This window comes from Amia ocellicauda, chromosome 11 (assembly GCF_036373705.1).
Source record: "Amia ocellicauda isolate fAmiCal2 chromosome 11, fAmiCal2.hap1, whole genome shotgun sequence".
In the NCBI taxonomy this organism is placed as follows: Eukaryota; Metazoa; Chordata; class Actinopteri; order Amiiformes; family Amiidae; genus Amia; species Amia ocellicauda.
In genome coordinates, this window is record NC_089860.1 from 25,250,636 (window position 1) to 25,268,712 (window position 18,077).

At 45.7% G+C, this 18,077-nt stretch overlaps 1 protein-coding gene across 1 annotated transcript in view; it reads left to right on the forward strand.

Moving 5' to 3' along the window:
• Positions 1-16,975: 16,975 nt before the first annotated feature.
• Positions 16,976-18,077, forward strand: part of tlx3b (T cell leukemia homeobox 3b) — an 18,915-nt gene continuing 17,813 nt past the window's right edge. Inside the window, exon 1 of the mRNA XM_066717125.1 lies at positions 16,976-17,685. Coding sequence (XP_066573222.1) covers positions 17,148-17,685 — 538 coding nt within the window. The 5' untranslated portion in view covers positions 16,976-17,147. The remainder of the gene's footprint in view (positions 17,686-18,077) is intronic.

Genomic DNA, 18,077 nt, shown 5'->3' on the forward strand with positions numbered 1-18,077 from the left:
CCGCACTTACACTCACACACTAACACACACACACACTCACACCAACACACACTCAAACACAAACACACACACACACACACTCACACTTACACACATACACACACAGACTAACAAACTCACACACACTTACACACATGCACACACATGCACACAACACACACACACACACACTCACTCTCACACACTCTCACACACTCAGTCACAGACTTACACTCTCACACACACACCGCTGCACGGGGGGGCAGAGGGGGAGAGGGAAACAATGAGAGAAAGGGATAGAGGGATAGAGAGAGGGAGCTCTTGAATGCAATAGGGAGGAGGTGAGATAGAGAGTAGAGCTGATCACACTACACCGTACACACACAGCACAGTACAGGCAATGGACACTAGGGGCAGTGCAGTACAGGTGACACTGAGACACACACACTCTCACACACACACACTCACTCCCTCTCTCTCTGTGTCTGTGTATATTGTGCTGTCAGTGTCAGTGGCAGGATCAATCACAGTGATCAGCAGTGATCAGTGAGAGCTGCTGCTCTGAGCCCTTTAGCGGATCAATATACCGATGCAGTTGCCGGGGGGGTCACCGCAGGATCAATCACCATAAAAACAATAACTATTACCGAGGATTACTGTGTATCAGCAAACAGACCCCCCTCCTTCCTCCCTCCTCCCTCCTCCCTCCTCCCTCCCACTCTATCCCTCCCTGTCCCTCTCTAGCTCAAATTCAAATTCAAAATTGTGATGGAGAGAAAAAGAGACATTGTGGATGGAACAGGAGAGAGAAAGAGAGGGAGGGGGGGTGGTGGCCCAGGGACAGCTGGTGCAGTGTCAGTGTGGGACAGTTTGACCGCGCCCCCCCCACAGGATCCTCACACCAATCACCCCACCCTGTTGGAGTCAATTATCACCCGGGGGAGGGGGGACGAAGGGGGGCATGTCAACACATGGCACTGCCCTCCATCTCTCTCTCGCTCTCACTCTCACTCCCTCTCTCTGCTTTCTCTGTCTCTGTCTATCTTTCTAATTCCCTCTCTTCTCTATTTTCTTCCCACTTAGCCTGCCTACACAGTCCATTTCTCTCTCTACTTCTCTTTCCTTGTCATCCCTCTCTCCATTGCTCCCTCTCTCCTGTCTTCGCTCTCTCTCCCTGCTTCAGTTCCCTGTGTTGATTGGATTAAGGGTTGCCAGCTGTGATGGCTCAGTGCCCCCCCTCACCCTCCTTCACCCTGGCAGTCACCTCTGACCCCCAATAAGAGAGCCATCTGTGTGCCAGGCAGGGTACCACTGCCCCCTCCCCCTCTCCTCTCCTCTACTTCTGTCAGTTACTCTCCTTCACTTTTCTTCTCCCTCTCTCACTCAGGTGTATATGAGTCAGTCAGTGTGTCAGTCAGTCAGTGTATCAGTCAGTCAGTCAGTCAGTCAGTGTGTCAGTCAGTCATTTAGTCAGTGTGTCAGTCGGTCAGTGTGTCGGTCAGTTTCAAATTGTATCAGTCAGTCAGTCAGTGTATCATTGTGTCAGTCAGCCAGTGTGTCAGTCAGTCAGTCAGTCATTGTGCCAGTCACTCAATCAGTCAGTCAGTCACTCAATCAGTCAGTCAGTCAGTCAGTCAGTCAGTCAGTCAGCCAGTGTGTCAGTCAGTCAGTCAGTGAGTCAGTGTGTATCAGTCAGTCAGTCAGTCACTCAATCAGTCAGTCAGTCACTCAGTCAGTCAGTCAGTCAGCCAGTGTGTCAGTCAGTCAGTCAGTCAGTGAGTCAGTGTGTATCAGTCAGTCAGTCAGTCACTCAATCAGTCAGTCAGTCACTCAGTCAGTCAGTCAGTCAGCCAGTGTGTCAGTCAGTCAGTCAGTCAGTGAGTCAGTGTGTGTCAGTCAGTCAGTCAGTCATTGTGCCAGTCACTCAATCAGTCAGTCAGTCACTCAATCAGTCAGTCAGTCACTCAGTCAGTCAGTCAGCCAGTGTGTCAGTCAGTCAGTCAGTCAGTGAGTCAGTGTGTATCAGTCAGTCAGTCAGTCACTCAATCAGTCAGTCAGTCACTCAGTCAGTCAGTCAGTCAGCCAGTGTGTCAGTCAGTCAGTCAGTCAGTGAGTCAGTGTGTGTCAGTCAGTCAGTCAGTCACTCAATCAGTCAGTCAGTCACTCAGTCAGTCAGTCAGTCAGCCAGTGTGTCAGTCAGTCAGTCAGTCAGTGAGTCAGTGTGTATCAGTCAGTCAGTCAGTCACTCAATCAGTCAGTCAGTCACTCAGTCAGTCAGTCAGTCAGCCAGTGTGTCAGTCAGTCAGTCAGTCAGTGAGTCAGTGTGTGTCAGTCAGTCAGTCAGTCACTCAATCAGTCAGTCAGTCACTCAGTCAGTCAGTCAGTCAGCCAGTGTGTCAGTCAGTCAGTCAGTCAGTGAGTCAGTGTGTGTCAGTCAGTCAGTCAGTCATTGTGCCAGTCACTCAATCAGTCAGTCAGCCAGTGTGTCAGTCAGTCAGTCAGTCAGTGAGTCAGTGTGTATCAGTCAGTCAGTCAGTCACTCAATCAGTCAGTCAGTCACTCAGTCAGTCAGTCAGTCAGCCAGTGTGTCAGTCAGTCAGTCACTCAGTCAGTCAGCCAGTCAGTCAGTGAGTCAGTCAGTCAGTCAGCCAGTGTGTCAGTCAGTCAGTCACTCAGTCAGTCAGTCAGTCAGCCAGTGTGTCAGTCAGTCAGTCACTCAGTCAGTCAGCCAGTCAGTCAGTGAGTCAGTGTGTATCAGTCAGTCAGTCAGTCATTGCGCCAGTCACTCAATCAGTCTGTGTCAGTCAGTCGGTGTGTCAGTCAGTCATTCAGTCAGTGCGTCAGTCAGTTTAAAATGTAATCAGTCAGTCAGTTAGTGTGTCAGTCAGTCACTCAGTGGGTCAGTGTATCAGTCAGTCAGTGAGTGTGTCAGGAGGGAGGGAGGGAGGGAGTGAATTCGAGTTTTCAATTCTGAAGAAAAATAGCTGCAACAACAGAAAGAAGAGGACCCCTCTCTTTCTCTCTCTTTCTCTTTCTTTTTTCCCCCTACTCTCTCTTTCTCTCCCTCCCTCTCGCTCTGTTCTTCATGTTAAAGACGTGTCTTAATAACTTTAAATAGTCTGGCTGCACAGGCCGCAGGGCACTCGCTCACAGTCTTATTGCACAATCGCTCTCTCTCTCCCTCTGTCTTTCTCTCTCTCTGTCTCTCTCTCTCTCTCTCTCTCTCTCTCTCTCCCCCTCTCTCTATCTGCATCTCTTTCTCTTTCTCTCTCTCCTCTACCCCCCCTTTTTTTCTCAGACAATATCAGTGAGATAAATTATTCAGGCTCAGCTCCAGGCAGCCCCAGCTCTCCTCTCCACTGAGGGCAACACCTCTTCCCATCACTCCATCCCTCCATCCCTCTGTTTCTTCCACCTCTCTATGCACTTTCCCTCCACAGAACTCTCTACTTCACTACTTCATTCATTCACTCTATCTATCTATCTATCTATCTATCTATCTATCTATCTATCTATCTATCTATCTATCTATCTATCTACTTTTCTCTTTTTAATTTCCAGTCATTCATTCATTCATTCATCCAGTCATTCATTCATTTATTAATTCTCTCTCTCTGTTTACATTGATTCTGAATGGGGAGGTTATCCCAGCTTGTTAGTGGCTGATCAATCCCTCTGTGATCACTAATGAATATATCAATCATCTCATTCTCTCACACTCTTGCACTCTTTCACTCTCGCACCCACACTCTCTCACTCACACACACTCAATCCCGTTCCATCTGCACTGTCTATCTCTCTGGGTCAGTTAGGGTGGTGGCAGGAGGGGGGGGCAGATGGGGGTCAGCAGGGGCAGTGGCCAGAGCCAGGGCACCCCCCCAACACACTCACACACACAGAGAGGGAGGATGGGGCTCACACTCTCCCTCTCTGTGAGATGAAGCGAGCGAAGCAGCACTGAGACAGCAGCTGCACGCCACACTCTCACACTGGCACCTAGCCTGGCCATGGAGAGAGGGAGGGAGAGAGAGATAAGGAGAGGGATAGAGAGATGGGGTTAGGAGAGGATGGAGAGGAGGAGAGGAGAGGACAATAGTGTAGAGGAGAAGAGAGAAGAGAAGGACAATAGGTGATCCTGACCCTAGAGCAACCTTTGCCCCTTAGTCCCAGTATTCACACTGGCTTTCTGACCAGCTGTGAGACACACAAACACACAAACACACTCTCACACACACAAGCACACATGGTAATATTCCTATCTCTCTAGCCTGGTACACTGACTGTAGCTCTGTGACTGATGATGTTCCTCCCATGTCTCCTCACTTTGGAAAAATTGAATCCCGCTTCACCCACGTATACGAAGACATGTGGCCACACATTTGCCTCAAGCTCCATTATTCTTTGAGAGACACGCAATGAATATGGGTGGCCAATCCATCTGTCCATAATGAGATAATGTAAGGAAATCCATTACTGTGATGAGCCCTTACCTGCACATTCTGGAACCTAATCTCCTTCCTCTGTCACTGTTCTTTTCAAAAGGTACCTGTACAGCTGTTTCATCCTTAGTTCGTGTAGTTTCAAAACCCGGCCAATCGCTGTCAGACTGACAGTATGTGCATTCTGAAGAATGTCATGGTCCTGTAGAACTGTAGTCCGGATCTCCCTCACATTAATTGGGATGTTTGCAACCTCCATGTCAACAATGGCAGCCTGCTGTTCCTCGGCCACCAGAGCAGGTCCATCTTTCAGTTCTATAAATGGATATAATGGAATTTTGATGGTCAAGGAGGATGACAGAAAAATCCTTACATGTATATTGTATAGTACTGTACTAAAGTGACGTCATATGTGGTCAATTGCCTATTCTGCCTATATTGATGCCAGAGTTGCCTGCTTAGATTGGGTTGCACCCTCTGCCCAGCTTCTTGTATGGAAAAGCTATGATTTTTCACATGGCCAATGATAGGGACATGTATGTAATTGGAAACATCTGTTCTGCATCTTCTCCATTGTGCTGTGTTCCCCTCTTCCTCTATGGGCTCTTCGTTGTGCTTCCCCTCTTTCTCTCTGACTTGCTCCATTTCTCACCAACTCACTGATGACCTTTTGTATGTGATTATGTACTGATTGTTGATTGAACAGTTGAGCAATGAGGATCTGCACATATGCAGTAGAGATCTACACTTGTACAAACTATTTTGCAAACATGTGCTTGGCATTTGTATATCATGTGAAACTTACCACAACTGACTTACTGTTTTCCAAAAATGTATAGTGTTCTGCTGTTCTGGTGCTCATTGAGGTTATTGTGTTGTTCATGTGGACTACAGTTTCAATCACATTGACTTACCTATCGAGAAAAACTAAAACCATCTGCAAAGGCTAATTCACTGAAGACTGGGGTGAGTGCAGACTGCCATCCCTAACTGCAGCCACCAGGTGGCAGTATGGAGCTGGCCAGTCCAGTACAGATAGCTCACTGTAAACTGTGTATGTGTGTGTGTGTGTACGTCCATCTCTCTCTCTCTCTCTCTCTCTCTCTCTCTCTCTCTCTCTCTCTCTCTTTCATGTTCCTTTTCAATCTCTTTTCTGCTCTGTGGAAGGGCAGATAGATGGAGAAGTAGAAGGACAGAGAGAGAGAGACAGGGGAGTAGAGGAAAGAGGAGAGGAGAGGAGAGGAGAGGAGAGGAGAAGAAAGAAGAGGAGAGAAGAGGAGAGAAGAGGAGAGGAGGGAAGAGAACAGGAGGGAAGAGAAGAGGAGAGGAGAGGAGGGGTGCAGGATGGTACGATCTGTCTCCCACTTCCACTGAACTAATTGCGTTTTCCGTGAGCAAATTGAGTTCCAGCGCGAGGAGGGCCAGAGGCTGTGCGCCGGTATCGACAGCAAAATGAATATGATAAATGGCTCATTCAGCACAGGCGAGATTGATCACCGTCCTCAAGGCATCAACTGAAGACAACCAGAGCATCTCTACCTCTCCCTCGCTCCCTCCTTCTCTCCCTCTCCCTCCCACTCTACGTCTCTCCCTCTCACCCTCTCCCTCTCATTCCTTCTCTTCCTCTCCCCTCTTCCTCTGTCCCCCTCTCCATCCTCCTCTCTCCTGCTCTCTTGCTATCCACTCCACCCTGTAACACACTGGGTGGCAACTCTTGTAGTTGTTAAAATGTTTAACTTGTGTGATAGTTTCAATTCTATCTGTTTGTCTGTCTGTCTGATTGATTGTTGTCTTTTTTTGTTGACGAATCAGGAAAATCCCCCACTGTCTTTTGGAGAGGACAAGAAGAAGAAGAGAGAGGGAAAGAGAGAGGCACGGTGAGGGAGAGAGTGCCCAGACAGGATGTGGGAGAGAAGATGTGAGAAAGTGGGAGGGAGACAGAGGAGAAGAGGGAGGGAGGGAGAGAGAGAGGGAACTGACACAGGATGTCGGTCCGTGATCTCTGCGCAGCTGCTGCCTGAGAGCAAAAGCAGCCCAGCCTGGACCACACTTGTTACTAACGCTACTGGGGTGGCTGACTCTCCCCTGGCACATGGACGTCTGCCTCCTTCACTACAGCACCTGCACCCCTCTGGCCAGGGCTGTGTCTAACAGTGTTAAGGTGCTATCCTGTGTGGGAGTGCCCTGCTGCCCTGCACTGTGCTGCCCTGTTACCCGCTGCCCTGCTGCCCTGCTGCCCTGCTGCCCTGCTGCCCCCCTGCGCTGTGGGAGTGCCCTACTGCCCAGTGACCAATAGCGTTGAGATGTTATGCGAGCTGAACAGCCACCAGCACATCAAACCTCCCAGGCTGATTTCCACTCTGATTTTAATTTAATTTTTTTAAACAAAATGGGCACTGCTCCACCTGCTGGCTGTGTGAGTGCAGATCCTCCTTCTTTCTGCCTGTTAAATGCTGGTGGTGAGATTGTGTGAATTATTCTACACATGCTGTCATCTGTCTGTCTAACTTCCGGTAACGCTTTACTGGAATGCAGCTCTGTGTTGTCATAACGTTGTCATAATGCTATGACAAATGTTATGAGTGTGTTATGAATAATTATCCACCTGTTATGATGCACGAAGAAGTTGTCATAACACATTATGAATGATGTTATGACATATTATGTGGCATTCAAATAAAGCGTTACTGAACTCTGGCACTTGTTGATGACATCACAGATGCACTCGTGTTAAAGTTATGTTAATAAATACTGTTTTATAAAATATATATATAATCTTCTACAGAGGTGTTCAGCTTTGATCTTGTGAGAGGACACCCCAGACAGATGTGTGAAATAAGGATTTAAGTTAATCATTACAATGAGGGCAGAAGTCATCTTGGGGAGCCTGGCTGGCTGGGTGCAGTGCAGTAGTGCACAGAGAGGGAAACAGAGTACATGGAAAGGCATTGGCTTAGATTGTGTGTGTGTCTGCATGTATCTGCGTGTGTGTGTGTGTGTCTGTGTGTGTAAACACTCACTCAGTCACACTGACTAAATATAGACAAGCAGGGAGCAGGAACTGGAGCAAAGAGATGGAGAGAGAGAGATAGATGGAAGAGGGAGAGAGATGGAGAGAGGGAGAGGGAGAGATGGATGTTTGCTGTCAAACCCAAACAAAGCACTCCAAAACAAAAACAGAAGAAAGAGCTTTTTTTATGAGTTTGGATGAATAGAGAGGGAGAAAGGGTGAGGGAGAAAGAGAGAGAAGTGGTTGATGCCTCGGGCAATAAGAGAGAGAGAGAGAGAAATTAAGAGAGAGGGACTGAGAGGGAGGAGCAGGGGGAGTGGGGGGGTGGCCTTGTCAGGGCCTCGGGGAGGGACAGGTGTAGCAGCAGGGGAACTGGTGGCAGCACAGTGGGCCCCAGGCCTGGAGGCCCACAGGCCGAGTGGAGCAGGGGGCCGGAGTATCGGTGCTGCCAGGGAGAGGGGCTCTCTGCCTGGTGGCAGCTGGTGTCCCACCCCCCACCCCCCACTGGCAGGCAGCAGGCGGGGTGAGGAGGTCAAAAGGCAGCCGTTAGAAGGACAATGAGACACTCAATGACAAGCAGGTTAATCAGCTTTTATTAACTGCCATTAACTACCCCCCCCCACACACACACACCCCTGCGTACTGACACAGAGAGAGAGAGGGAGAGAGAGAGAGAGAGACAGAGAGTGAGAGAGACTGGAGCTGAACAGGAAGTCTGTACACTGACACTACCCTAATACACTGTTCTGACAGACTGACACTAATACACAGTACTGACACACTAATACAGTGTACTGACACACTGACACTAATACACTGTTCTGACACACTAATACACTGTACTGACACACTGACACTAATACACTGTTCTGACACACTAATACACTGTTCTGACACACTAATACACTGTACTGACACACTGACACTAATACACTGTTCTGGCACCAGTGTTGTAAGGTTTGTATGCCTGGCTATGGAGCATTATTGGGGGGGACAATGTAACATTCTCTCAGCACTGACACACTGTTCTGACACACTAATACACTGTACTGGCACACTAATAATCTGTACCGATACACTTCCATTCCTTCTTTGTTCTTTTTTTGACTCTGTTACATTTTTCCCAAATCACTTCCTTAATATCTTTAACTTTCTTTATCTCTTTCACCCCTCCCTCTTACTCTCCATGGCCCCTCTCCCTCCATCTCTCCCTCTCTCTCTGTTCTCCCTCCTCTCAACAGCATGAAAACCAGCCAAGCATTCAACCATCAACCCCCCCTACAGCGCTCTCCCGTCCATCTTTCCCTCCCTCTTTCTCTCTTTCTCTCTTTTCCTCCCTCTCTGATTTTCTTTTCCCTTCTCTCTCCCTCTGTCTCAATTCAGGTTCATTTAAAAAAGCTTTATTGTCATGATTGAGTGACAGCAGTGTTGCCAGAGCAGTGACATGCAGGCCTAGTGCTCAGGAGCTGGGAACTATACATTCAATAAATATACATTTTAGACTTTATATATATTCATTGGCATTTTATCATGAAATGTATGTAGATATGAATGGTGAGTGCTCAGTCTGCCTCTCGGTGTGTGGCAGGTAGGGAGGTATTGTTCACCCTCCTTCTGCACCACACACACATGCTTCTATCTCTCTCTTCATCTCCCTCTATCACTCCCTCCTCTCTCTACACACCCTGTACAGAACTGTCTGTATATCACTGTGTAAGAGTGTGTGTGTGTGTGTGTCTGTGTGAGTATGTGCATGTATTGTGTGTGTGTATGTCTGTGTGAGTTTGTGTGTTGTGGGGGGATTGGTGCGTGTCTGTGCCCTGTACCCTTTGTTGTGTTGGTAATGAATGCTTTTGTGGATTTTCTTCACGTAGCCGCTATAATCAGGGCGCTCGGGCTGCGGAAGCCTCTGAACGCTAATGGTTTTCAGACGGCGCTTTAACCGTTTATCTCCGCTCCACTGGGACGCAGCGGCGCAACGGGCCGCAGACCCGCCGCTGACGTCAGTTCGCCCCCTCGGAACGTCCGAACAAATTTCCGCCCTGGCGTCCCGACACGGCCCGCCTCAGCGTTCAAGCGCCCGACCGACACACCCGAGTGGGATAAAGCATCGAGTGTGTGTGTGTGTGTGTGTGAGAGAGAGAGAGAGAGAGAGAGAGTTAAAACTCATGAACAAAATAAAATCTTTGAAAGTTGAAAGTCTGCTTCCAAAGCATATACACATCTGTAAATCTCTGTCCACTTATTTGTACTAGTAATGGTAGGGAATACTAGTTACTGATAACACTTACTGCTACTATTATGAATATCATTACTATGAAGAACAAGAACATGGAGATAGATAGATAGACCGTCCATCTCCCTCCATGTCTCTCATTATCCCTCCCTCTGCCTTCATCTCTCCATCTCTCTCTGTCTCCCTCCACCTTGCATTCACCTCCATCTCTCTCACTCTCCATCTCTTCATATCCCTCCATTTCCCTCCCTCCCTCTTTCTCAGCTCTTTATATCTCTGCCACCCATTAGCGCGACCTTTAAACTCTATGGTGCTTTATGACCATGCAACTACCCCCCACCCCCTGTCCCTCTTCCCCCCTCTATCTCTTTCTCTGTTGGTTAAATTTATAAATAATCCAAACAGAGCCACTGAGAGCAGGGCTGAGGGGTGCTCTCAAAGAAATGTATGACTGATGGGGAGAGAGGGGGGGATGAGAGTGATAGACAGGGAGGGAGAGGGAGGGACATGGAGCAAGAAGGAGAGAGAAGGAGAGGGACAGGGAGGAAGAAGGAGAGTGAGGGAGAGGGAGAGGGGCAATGGAAAGGGAGAGGGCCAGGGAGGGAGAAGGACAGTTTACTGACAGTTTTGTGATATATGTGTACTTCTCCCTCTCTCTCCCTCTCTCTCTGAACCACTGAATAACACACACTTCAAACACTGCACATATTCTTCACACTGCATACATCTGTACACACACTACGCACCTGTCATGTACCTGCCTTTATATCTGTCAGTCTACCTGTCAGTCTTTCTTTCTTTCTATTTGTTCTCATATTTTGCAATGTGTGTTAAATATATGTGTTGATGCATATTTTGTCTAATGTGTGTGTTTAAACTAATTACATTTACATCAAATGCAGCACATGCATCGCAATGCAGCGTCCATAATAGCACAGAATCATAAGAACAATTTAAATTGTAATATTTTAATTTTAAAAAGTATCGAACGTTTTTGGGAACGCGGGTTTTGTAAGGTTATGTATGAATTAGTTATTAGTATAAGAATTAGTATGGTCAGTGTTCAAATCTATAAACAGCACCACACGAGAGTATTCTGCTGGCACGCGTGACGGTGGAGAATCTTTTCTGTTTGAACAATATCTGTTCATGATAATTCACAATATATATATTTTTATAATCCGTGAAATTTCAAACTGTTACCAGCGTAACACACAGCGAGAGAAGCCTACACAATCTCCCCACTTCTCTCCCAAAATATTTACAAACAAATTAATAAATAAACATAAATGTGTTGTTTTTCCAAAGCACTTCAAATACCAAACATAATAAATGACAAATAACAAGACAACAGAGTAATACATATTTTTATCTCAACTGCCTCTCCCTTTCATTGTGTTCGATAGAAACAAATAAAACAATGAAATAAGTCCATAAAGATATTAAGTACTAGTCTTGATATTATTATTATTATTATTATTATTATTATTATTATTATTATTATTATTATTATTATTATTATTACACGATCCAACTACCAGTTTATATTCCAAGCTGGGCCAGCAGGAATAGATGTGTTTTATTGTACTTATTGCTCTCACTCGCTCGCTCTCGATCTCTCGATCAAACATAGCTTCAAATTATTATGTATTTATGTATGTATTTATTTATTTATTTATTTATTAGCAGACGCCCTTACCCAGGGCGACTTACAAAATATAAGTGGCTTACAAAATTACAACACATTTTACCGTTCACTGTATAAGTCTAAACAGCATGTATTTTCATGTATGTTGTTTTTTGTTTTGTTCATCGTAAATCATCCTGAATCCATGGCAAACGATTCTTATTTTTCCAAGGAATTATGATAATGATGATTATGATTATACTACTACTACTACTACTACTACTACTACTACTAATAATAATAATAATAATAATAATAATAATAATAATAATAATAACAATAATTTATTTTTTAAGACGTCACATTCAACAATGTACTGAAACAAACAAGTACCAAATATGGTTAACTATTGAATGTGTGTGTATTTTTTGGATAGTGTAGTACAGCATAGTATAGTCATTCAAAGAATGTGTTGAAACTCTAAACAGGTTTTGTGTTATTAATTGCACATCGCCTTCTGCACTATGTATAGCCCAATATACATATATAATACACTGCAGACACAACACGATGGAAACAGATTTTTAAAAAGACAATTTGTTATGAGAAGGGAATGTATTTATGTGTTTGAATATGTGTGTGCGCTTGTGCGGAGTCTATGCATCAATAGTGTAAATGCTGACTACAAAAGAGGTTTCACTCTCAACTTATATCGCAGATATATTAATTCACCGGTTATGGTCTTGCGTGTACCGAAACCGTTATCATCTTTGCGCTAACTTGAACTGAACTGCCTCCCACATGTACTAACGCACTGTATTGTATTTTTTTAGTTTTCGTGCTATTTAATTTGACCCTAATTTGTACTAAATTTGAATATTTTAGTCTTTCTCAAATTGTAAACGAATTCTAATCTATTCCGTAACAATACTACTAGTATTACTTCTACTACTACTCCTATTATTACTATCATTAATAATATTAATCAGTAGAAGAAGCTGCAGTACTGCAGAGTTCTGTCTGAAACAACTGAAAAACAATTCAGAAAGAGGGGGAGAAAACAATAGAAAGAAAGAAAAAGATTGAAAGAAAGAAAGAAAGAAAGAAAGAAAGAAAGAAAGAAAGAGAAATAACTTACTAAAGGACAGGTGCAGCTCTGAAAAATAGAACAGTAGAGCAGAGAGGAGAGAAGAGGAGGGGAGACAGAGGAGGAAGAGGAGAGAGGAGAGAGGAGAGGAGAAATTAAATATAGGAGAGCAGAGAAGAGAAAATATTAAAGAGGGGAGAGTAAATGTGAGAGAGAGGGGAGAAGGGAGAGAGGGGAGAGGAGATAGGAGAGAGGAAAGAGGAGAGATATAAAATATAGTAGAGGAGAGAAGCGAGAGAGGGGAGAGGAGAGAGTAGGGAGAGGGGAGAGATAAGAGAGGAGAGGGGGGAGAGGAGAGAGAGGAGTCAGAGGAGAGGGGGGAGAGGAGAAGGGAGAGGAGAGAGAGGGGAGGGGGGGAGAGGAGCAGAAATTAGAAGACAAGAAGTGTGAGGTGCAGACGAGGAACCATTAAGCGTAAGAGGTTTATATTAAAATATTGTTAATATTTGATGGGCGGCACGGCACGCAGGCCACAGTTAGCAAGCGGTAAAGTTTCATTAAGAGGCGGCTGCGCTGCGAGGGAGCCGCCTGACTCTCAATCTGCCTGCAAGACGTATCATCAGTTTTATTGTAATAATACAGATACCCCCCCGACACACACAAACTCATACACACACCCACCCCTCCCTTGAACCCACACCCACCCACCTTAATCACCCATCCCCTCTTTCTCTCTCTCTCTCCCCCTTTCTCCTCCTCCACCTCCACTTTTTCTCTCTATCTCCATCTACTTTTTTTTAAAATATAGTAATAAAAACATACCAGATCCCTTTTAAATGCACTATTACTTATCTAGGCCTTTTCATATTGTACCATCGCAGGCACTTTAGAGACGCGGCTATAAAAGCGCGGATCATTCATTATTCACAAGCAAGTTCGTCTTTTGCATATTGTCTCTCCGTGTCTCTGTGTGTGTGTGTGTGTGTGTGTGTGTGTGTGCACCATCATGGCCTGCTTGCCAGACTCCGTTTGAAAATGCTCCGCGAAATTGATAACAGCAGCATCACACGCAATAAAAACATCGCCCTGGGCCGAGACACAGACCCCATTATGCAGATCAAGCGGCAATCTCTCTAACAAAGCAAGCTAGCTCAATTCCTTTATTCTTGACTAAAAGGAAGAGGAGGAGAGGAGAGGAAGAAAGGGGGGGGTCAATTTATCACTTTGATCTTGGTTCTTGCAACCCCCCCCATACACCCATGTATACTCACTCTCACACACTCACACACAAACACACTCACACATTCAAACACACATATTCACATAAGTACACTCACACACAAACACGGACACATTCACATCAACACAAACACAATCACACAGACTCACATAATCACTAAAACACACAAACACAATCTCTCACACCTCTACGTAAACAAACTCACACACAAACACAGTCATATACTAGCACACACACACACACATTCACACACTCCAGTGTGGAACTCCCCAGTGATTGGAAATTGCTTTTGATTCAGACAGAGAAACCTGAAAAAGAGAGGAGAGAAAGGAGAGAATGAGACACACAAAAACACACTAAGTAGTAACAGTAATAGTAGTGGTAACAGTAGCAGTAGTAGTAACAATAGTAGTAGTAGTAATAGTAGTAGTACTAGTAACAGTAACAGTAACAGTAGCAGCAGCAGTAGTAGCAACAGTAGTAGTAAGAGTAAGAGTAGCAGTAGTAGGAACAGTAGTAGTAAGAGTAAGAGTAACAGTAGCAGTAGTAGTAAGAGTAGTAGTAGTAATAGTAACAGTAACCGTAGCAGCAGCAGTAGCAGGCTAGTAACTTTAACAGTAGCAGTAACTATAACCGTGTTTTTGATTAAATCCAATTAGAACCTCTGTGCAGGATCTTTCAGTCTGTTGTCCCCTCCCAACACACACACATACAAAAGTAGTGAGGCCCAATCTAATTATACTCACTCCTTCCCCACACACACATACTGTGCAACACACAGTGATATACATACACACTGTATAATAACTGCACAGACACTGATACACACTGATTAACACACTGCACAGACACCGATACAAACTTCAACACACTGCAGACACTCATACACACTGTAACAAACTGCACAGACACTGATACACCATGTAATACTGCACAGTAATACATACTGATGAACACGTGTTGCTTCAGTTTTCAATGAGGAACTGGACAGTGCTGTAGAAATATGTCATCACCTGAGGGGAGGGGCCGGGGGTGAGAATTTCTTAAACGATGACGTCATTCCCCCAGAGAACAGGGCTTTTTACCCTGATAGCTAATGGGCTATTAAAATATTAACGACTTCAAAGTAAATGTACCACCCACCACCCCCAGGCCTGACTGCAGCGCTAAAGAGTCGCGAGGGCAGGATAGGCACAATGAACGCAGCCTCTGACCTGCCACCCTGGGGATCTGTCACACTGGCCAACTGACTACATGAACCACCGCACACACACTCACATTGATACACTGGCACTCACACAATCACACTCAACCTGACACATAATCACACTTAAACTGAGTACCACTCACACTGACACATTCACACTCACACTACACTCATACTGACACACTGACAGTCACACTCATACTGACAGTTACACTCACACTGACACATTCACACTCACACTACACTCATACTGACACACTGACAGTCACACTCATACTGACAGTTACACTCACACTGACACATTCACACTCACACTACACTCATACTGACACACTGACAGTCACACACTCACATGTTAGTGTATAATTTTCAGATTGATTTTCAGGAAGCTGGTGGCACAGTGATCCTCATGGCCCGACTGATGAGAACGAGTCCCTTGCGCCTCCGTTGGGGATGTGACATGCCCTGACATAACAACCTTACTTTGCAAAACAACCACTTATTTCACCCCGTGTGAAAAGCGCACTGTCTATGTCTATCGTGTGGTGTGTAAATTATTCAGTGGCATGGCTGTAATTGAATCCGCTCCTTAAAAACTAATAATCGTCGCTGTGCAGCCCCGCGCAGTAACGAGCCGGGCCGCGTGTTTGACAGGACTAACCGCATCACCGGCGCCGCCGCCTGTTCATCCGGCGGAGCGCTCTGACGCTGCAGGTCGGCCAGTCCTGAGCTCCGCTCGGTATCGGGGAGTTGGGTGGTTTATTACTATTTATTATTGAATCTGTAAGTTTGAGTGCGTGTCAGAATATGTTTGTGTTTGACCTTATGTCACAGTGTGTGTGAATAATAATAATAATAATAATAATAATAATAATAATAATAATAATAATAATAATAATATTATTATTATTATTATTATTATTATTATTATTATTATTATTATTATGCTCGTAGTTTACTTGTTTCATTAAAAATATTTATTTCGATTTTAACTTAAAGGGCAAGATACTTGTACAATACATAATTGTATAAATACAGCTACATTTCCAGTTTTCAATAAGCTCTATATATTAGATACGCCAGTGATATTACAAGCAGATTGCAAAGAAAGACATTTTGATTGAATCGAGTATGGAGTATTTATTTATTTAGTCACTTTTTCGTCTTATATTTACTCTGGTTGAAAAACGGCTACAAACACAACCACAGCGCTGTGCTTTACTGCATCCAGGCAGTTACCTTCACTCACACCGATGCGCTGTCTTGTCTGCATAAAGCAACACTTCCCTGTGTGCGTTTGTATATACAGAGCTGTGCATATATATATATATATATATATATATATAAATGTATTATATGTGCATTTTAAGATTATTTCCGTGTACATTTATGGCCAAGAACGAAACTTGCAAAACGTTTTGTATTGTATTAATTTATATAAATAGAAAAAAAACATAATAATAATAATAATAATAATAATAATAATAATAATAATAATAATAATAACGACAGCACCAGCAGTAGGTGTGTGATTATTGATGAGTGCAATAACACTGCGATCAAAATAGATCCGCCAGGCTGCCGGCCGGGTCTCCGCACCGCTAATGAATCTGACCTATTGTGCGCTTTCCTAAAAGTGACGTAACTTTAGAGCGGCTCCCTAAGCCCGCGTTCGGTTTCGCCCGTCATTGTTAAACCGCAGCCAATAGGGCCGCAGAGGCTTGCTGGGCCGGGCCAATAGGAGGGCGGGGCGGGATGGGGGAGAAAGAGATGCGGGGCAGAGCGAGGTGCGAGAGAGAGCCGCTGCCCCGCCGCCCCCCCCGCAGCCCGGCAGCCCCGCACAGCACAGCGCAGCCCACAAACTTTCACTCGCTCTCTGCACTGGCGCTCGATGGGTCGCTCAGCGCCGCAGACTCAGACGCAGGGAAACTCTACCTGGGCCGCCTGTATATTGACATAAACATCCAGAGTGACAGATACCGAGAGAGACGGAGATACATCCGTGTGCAGACAGAAGCGGGCTATAAAGCCAGATAGTGGGCACGGAAAGTGTGAGAGATAAAGAAAGAGTGAGGGAGAGAGAGATAGTTAGTTTTTTATTTTATTTCCTTCCTTCCTCCCCCCCTCACCCCACCCCACCCCACCCCACCCCATCTGCTATTTTATTACGTTCACCCCCCCTTCCTCTCTCCTTTTCCATTGCTCTGTTCGTCTACCTTTCTTCTTCTTTTTCTTCTTCCTCCTATTCCTAACCCCTCTCGCTTGTGCGCTCCTGGTTTGCGGTGTTGGCGGACGGTCGGCGCTGGGACGGGGAAAGACGGGATGGAGCAGGTACCCAGCAGCGGCCCCGGCCCGGCTGCCCCGCCCGTACAGCACGAGCCCATCAGCTTTGGCATCGACCAGATCCTGAGCGGCCCGGACCCGGAGGGCCCCCAGCACAGCAGCGCCCGGAGCGGCTCGGATAGTAGCAGCAGCAGCAGCAGTGGACTGGGGAGCAACTGCAACACAAACAACAACAACAACAACAATAATAACAACAACAACAACAATAGCAACAACACCAGCTCCACCAGCAGCAGCTACCACCTGGGCAGCCCGGCAGGAGCAGCTACGGCTGCCCCATACCCCTCCCTACCCGGCTCTTTCCCTGGCCTCGGCGGCCCGTTTGAGGACTCCAGCGCCTACGGGGTGAACCTGAGCCTGGCGCCCGGTGGGGTGATCCGGGTACCCGCTCACAGACCCCTGCCCGGCGCCGTGCCTCCGCCCATGGCAAGCGCCATGCCCACCGTGCCCGGCTTCGGCAGCCTGAGCTTCCCCTGGATGGAAAACAGTCGCAGATTCGCCAAGGACCGGTTCACAGGTGAGCTGACAGCGACTCTGATCCTGGCTGCCCGCCTCAGCTCTGTGTCCCGGTGCACACTCTCACTGTCACACTGCACTGTGCTGTACAAAACAACTCTGTATACTGCACTGTACTATACTATACTACACTGTACTGCACTAAATTACAATACACTATAATATAGGCTACTATGCATATGCTATTTATGTAAACTATATATGTAGTCTCCTGTATTATATATATATATATATATATATATATATATATATATATATATTCTGTTCTAGCCTAAATACTATACTATACTATACTGTAGGTTACTCGCAAGAGCAGTGTGTAAAAGGACAGTGTTTAGGCTATTAAAGTCTGTGCAGTTTCGCGTTCAGGCGCCGTGTTGGTGTTAGTGAGGA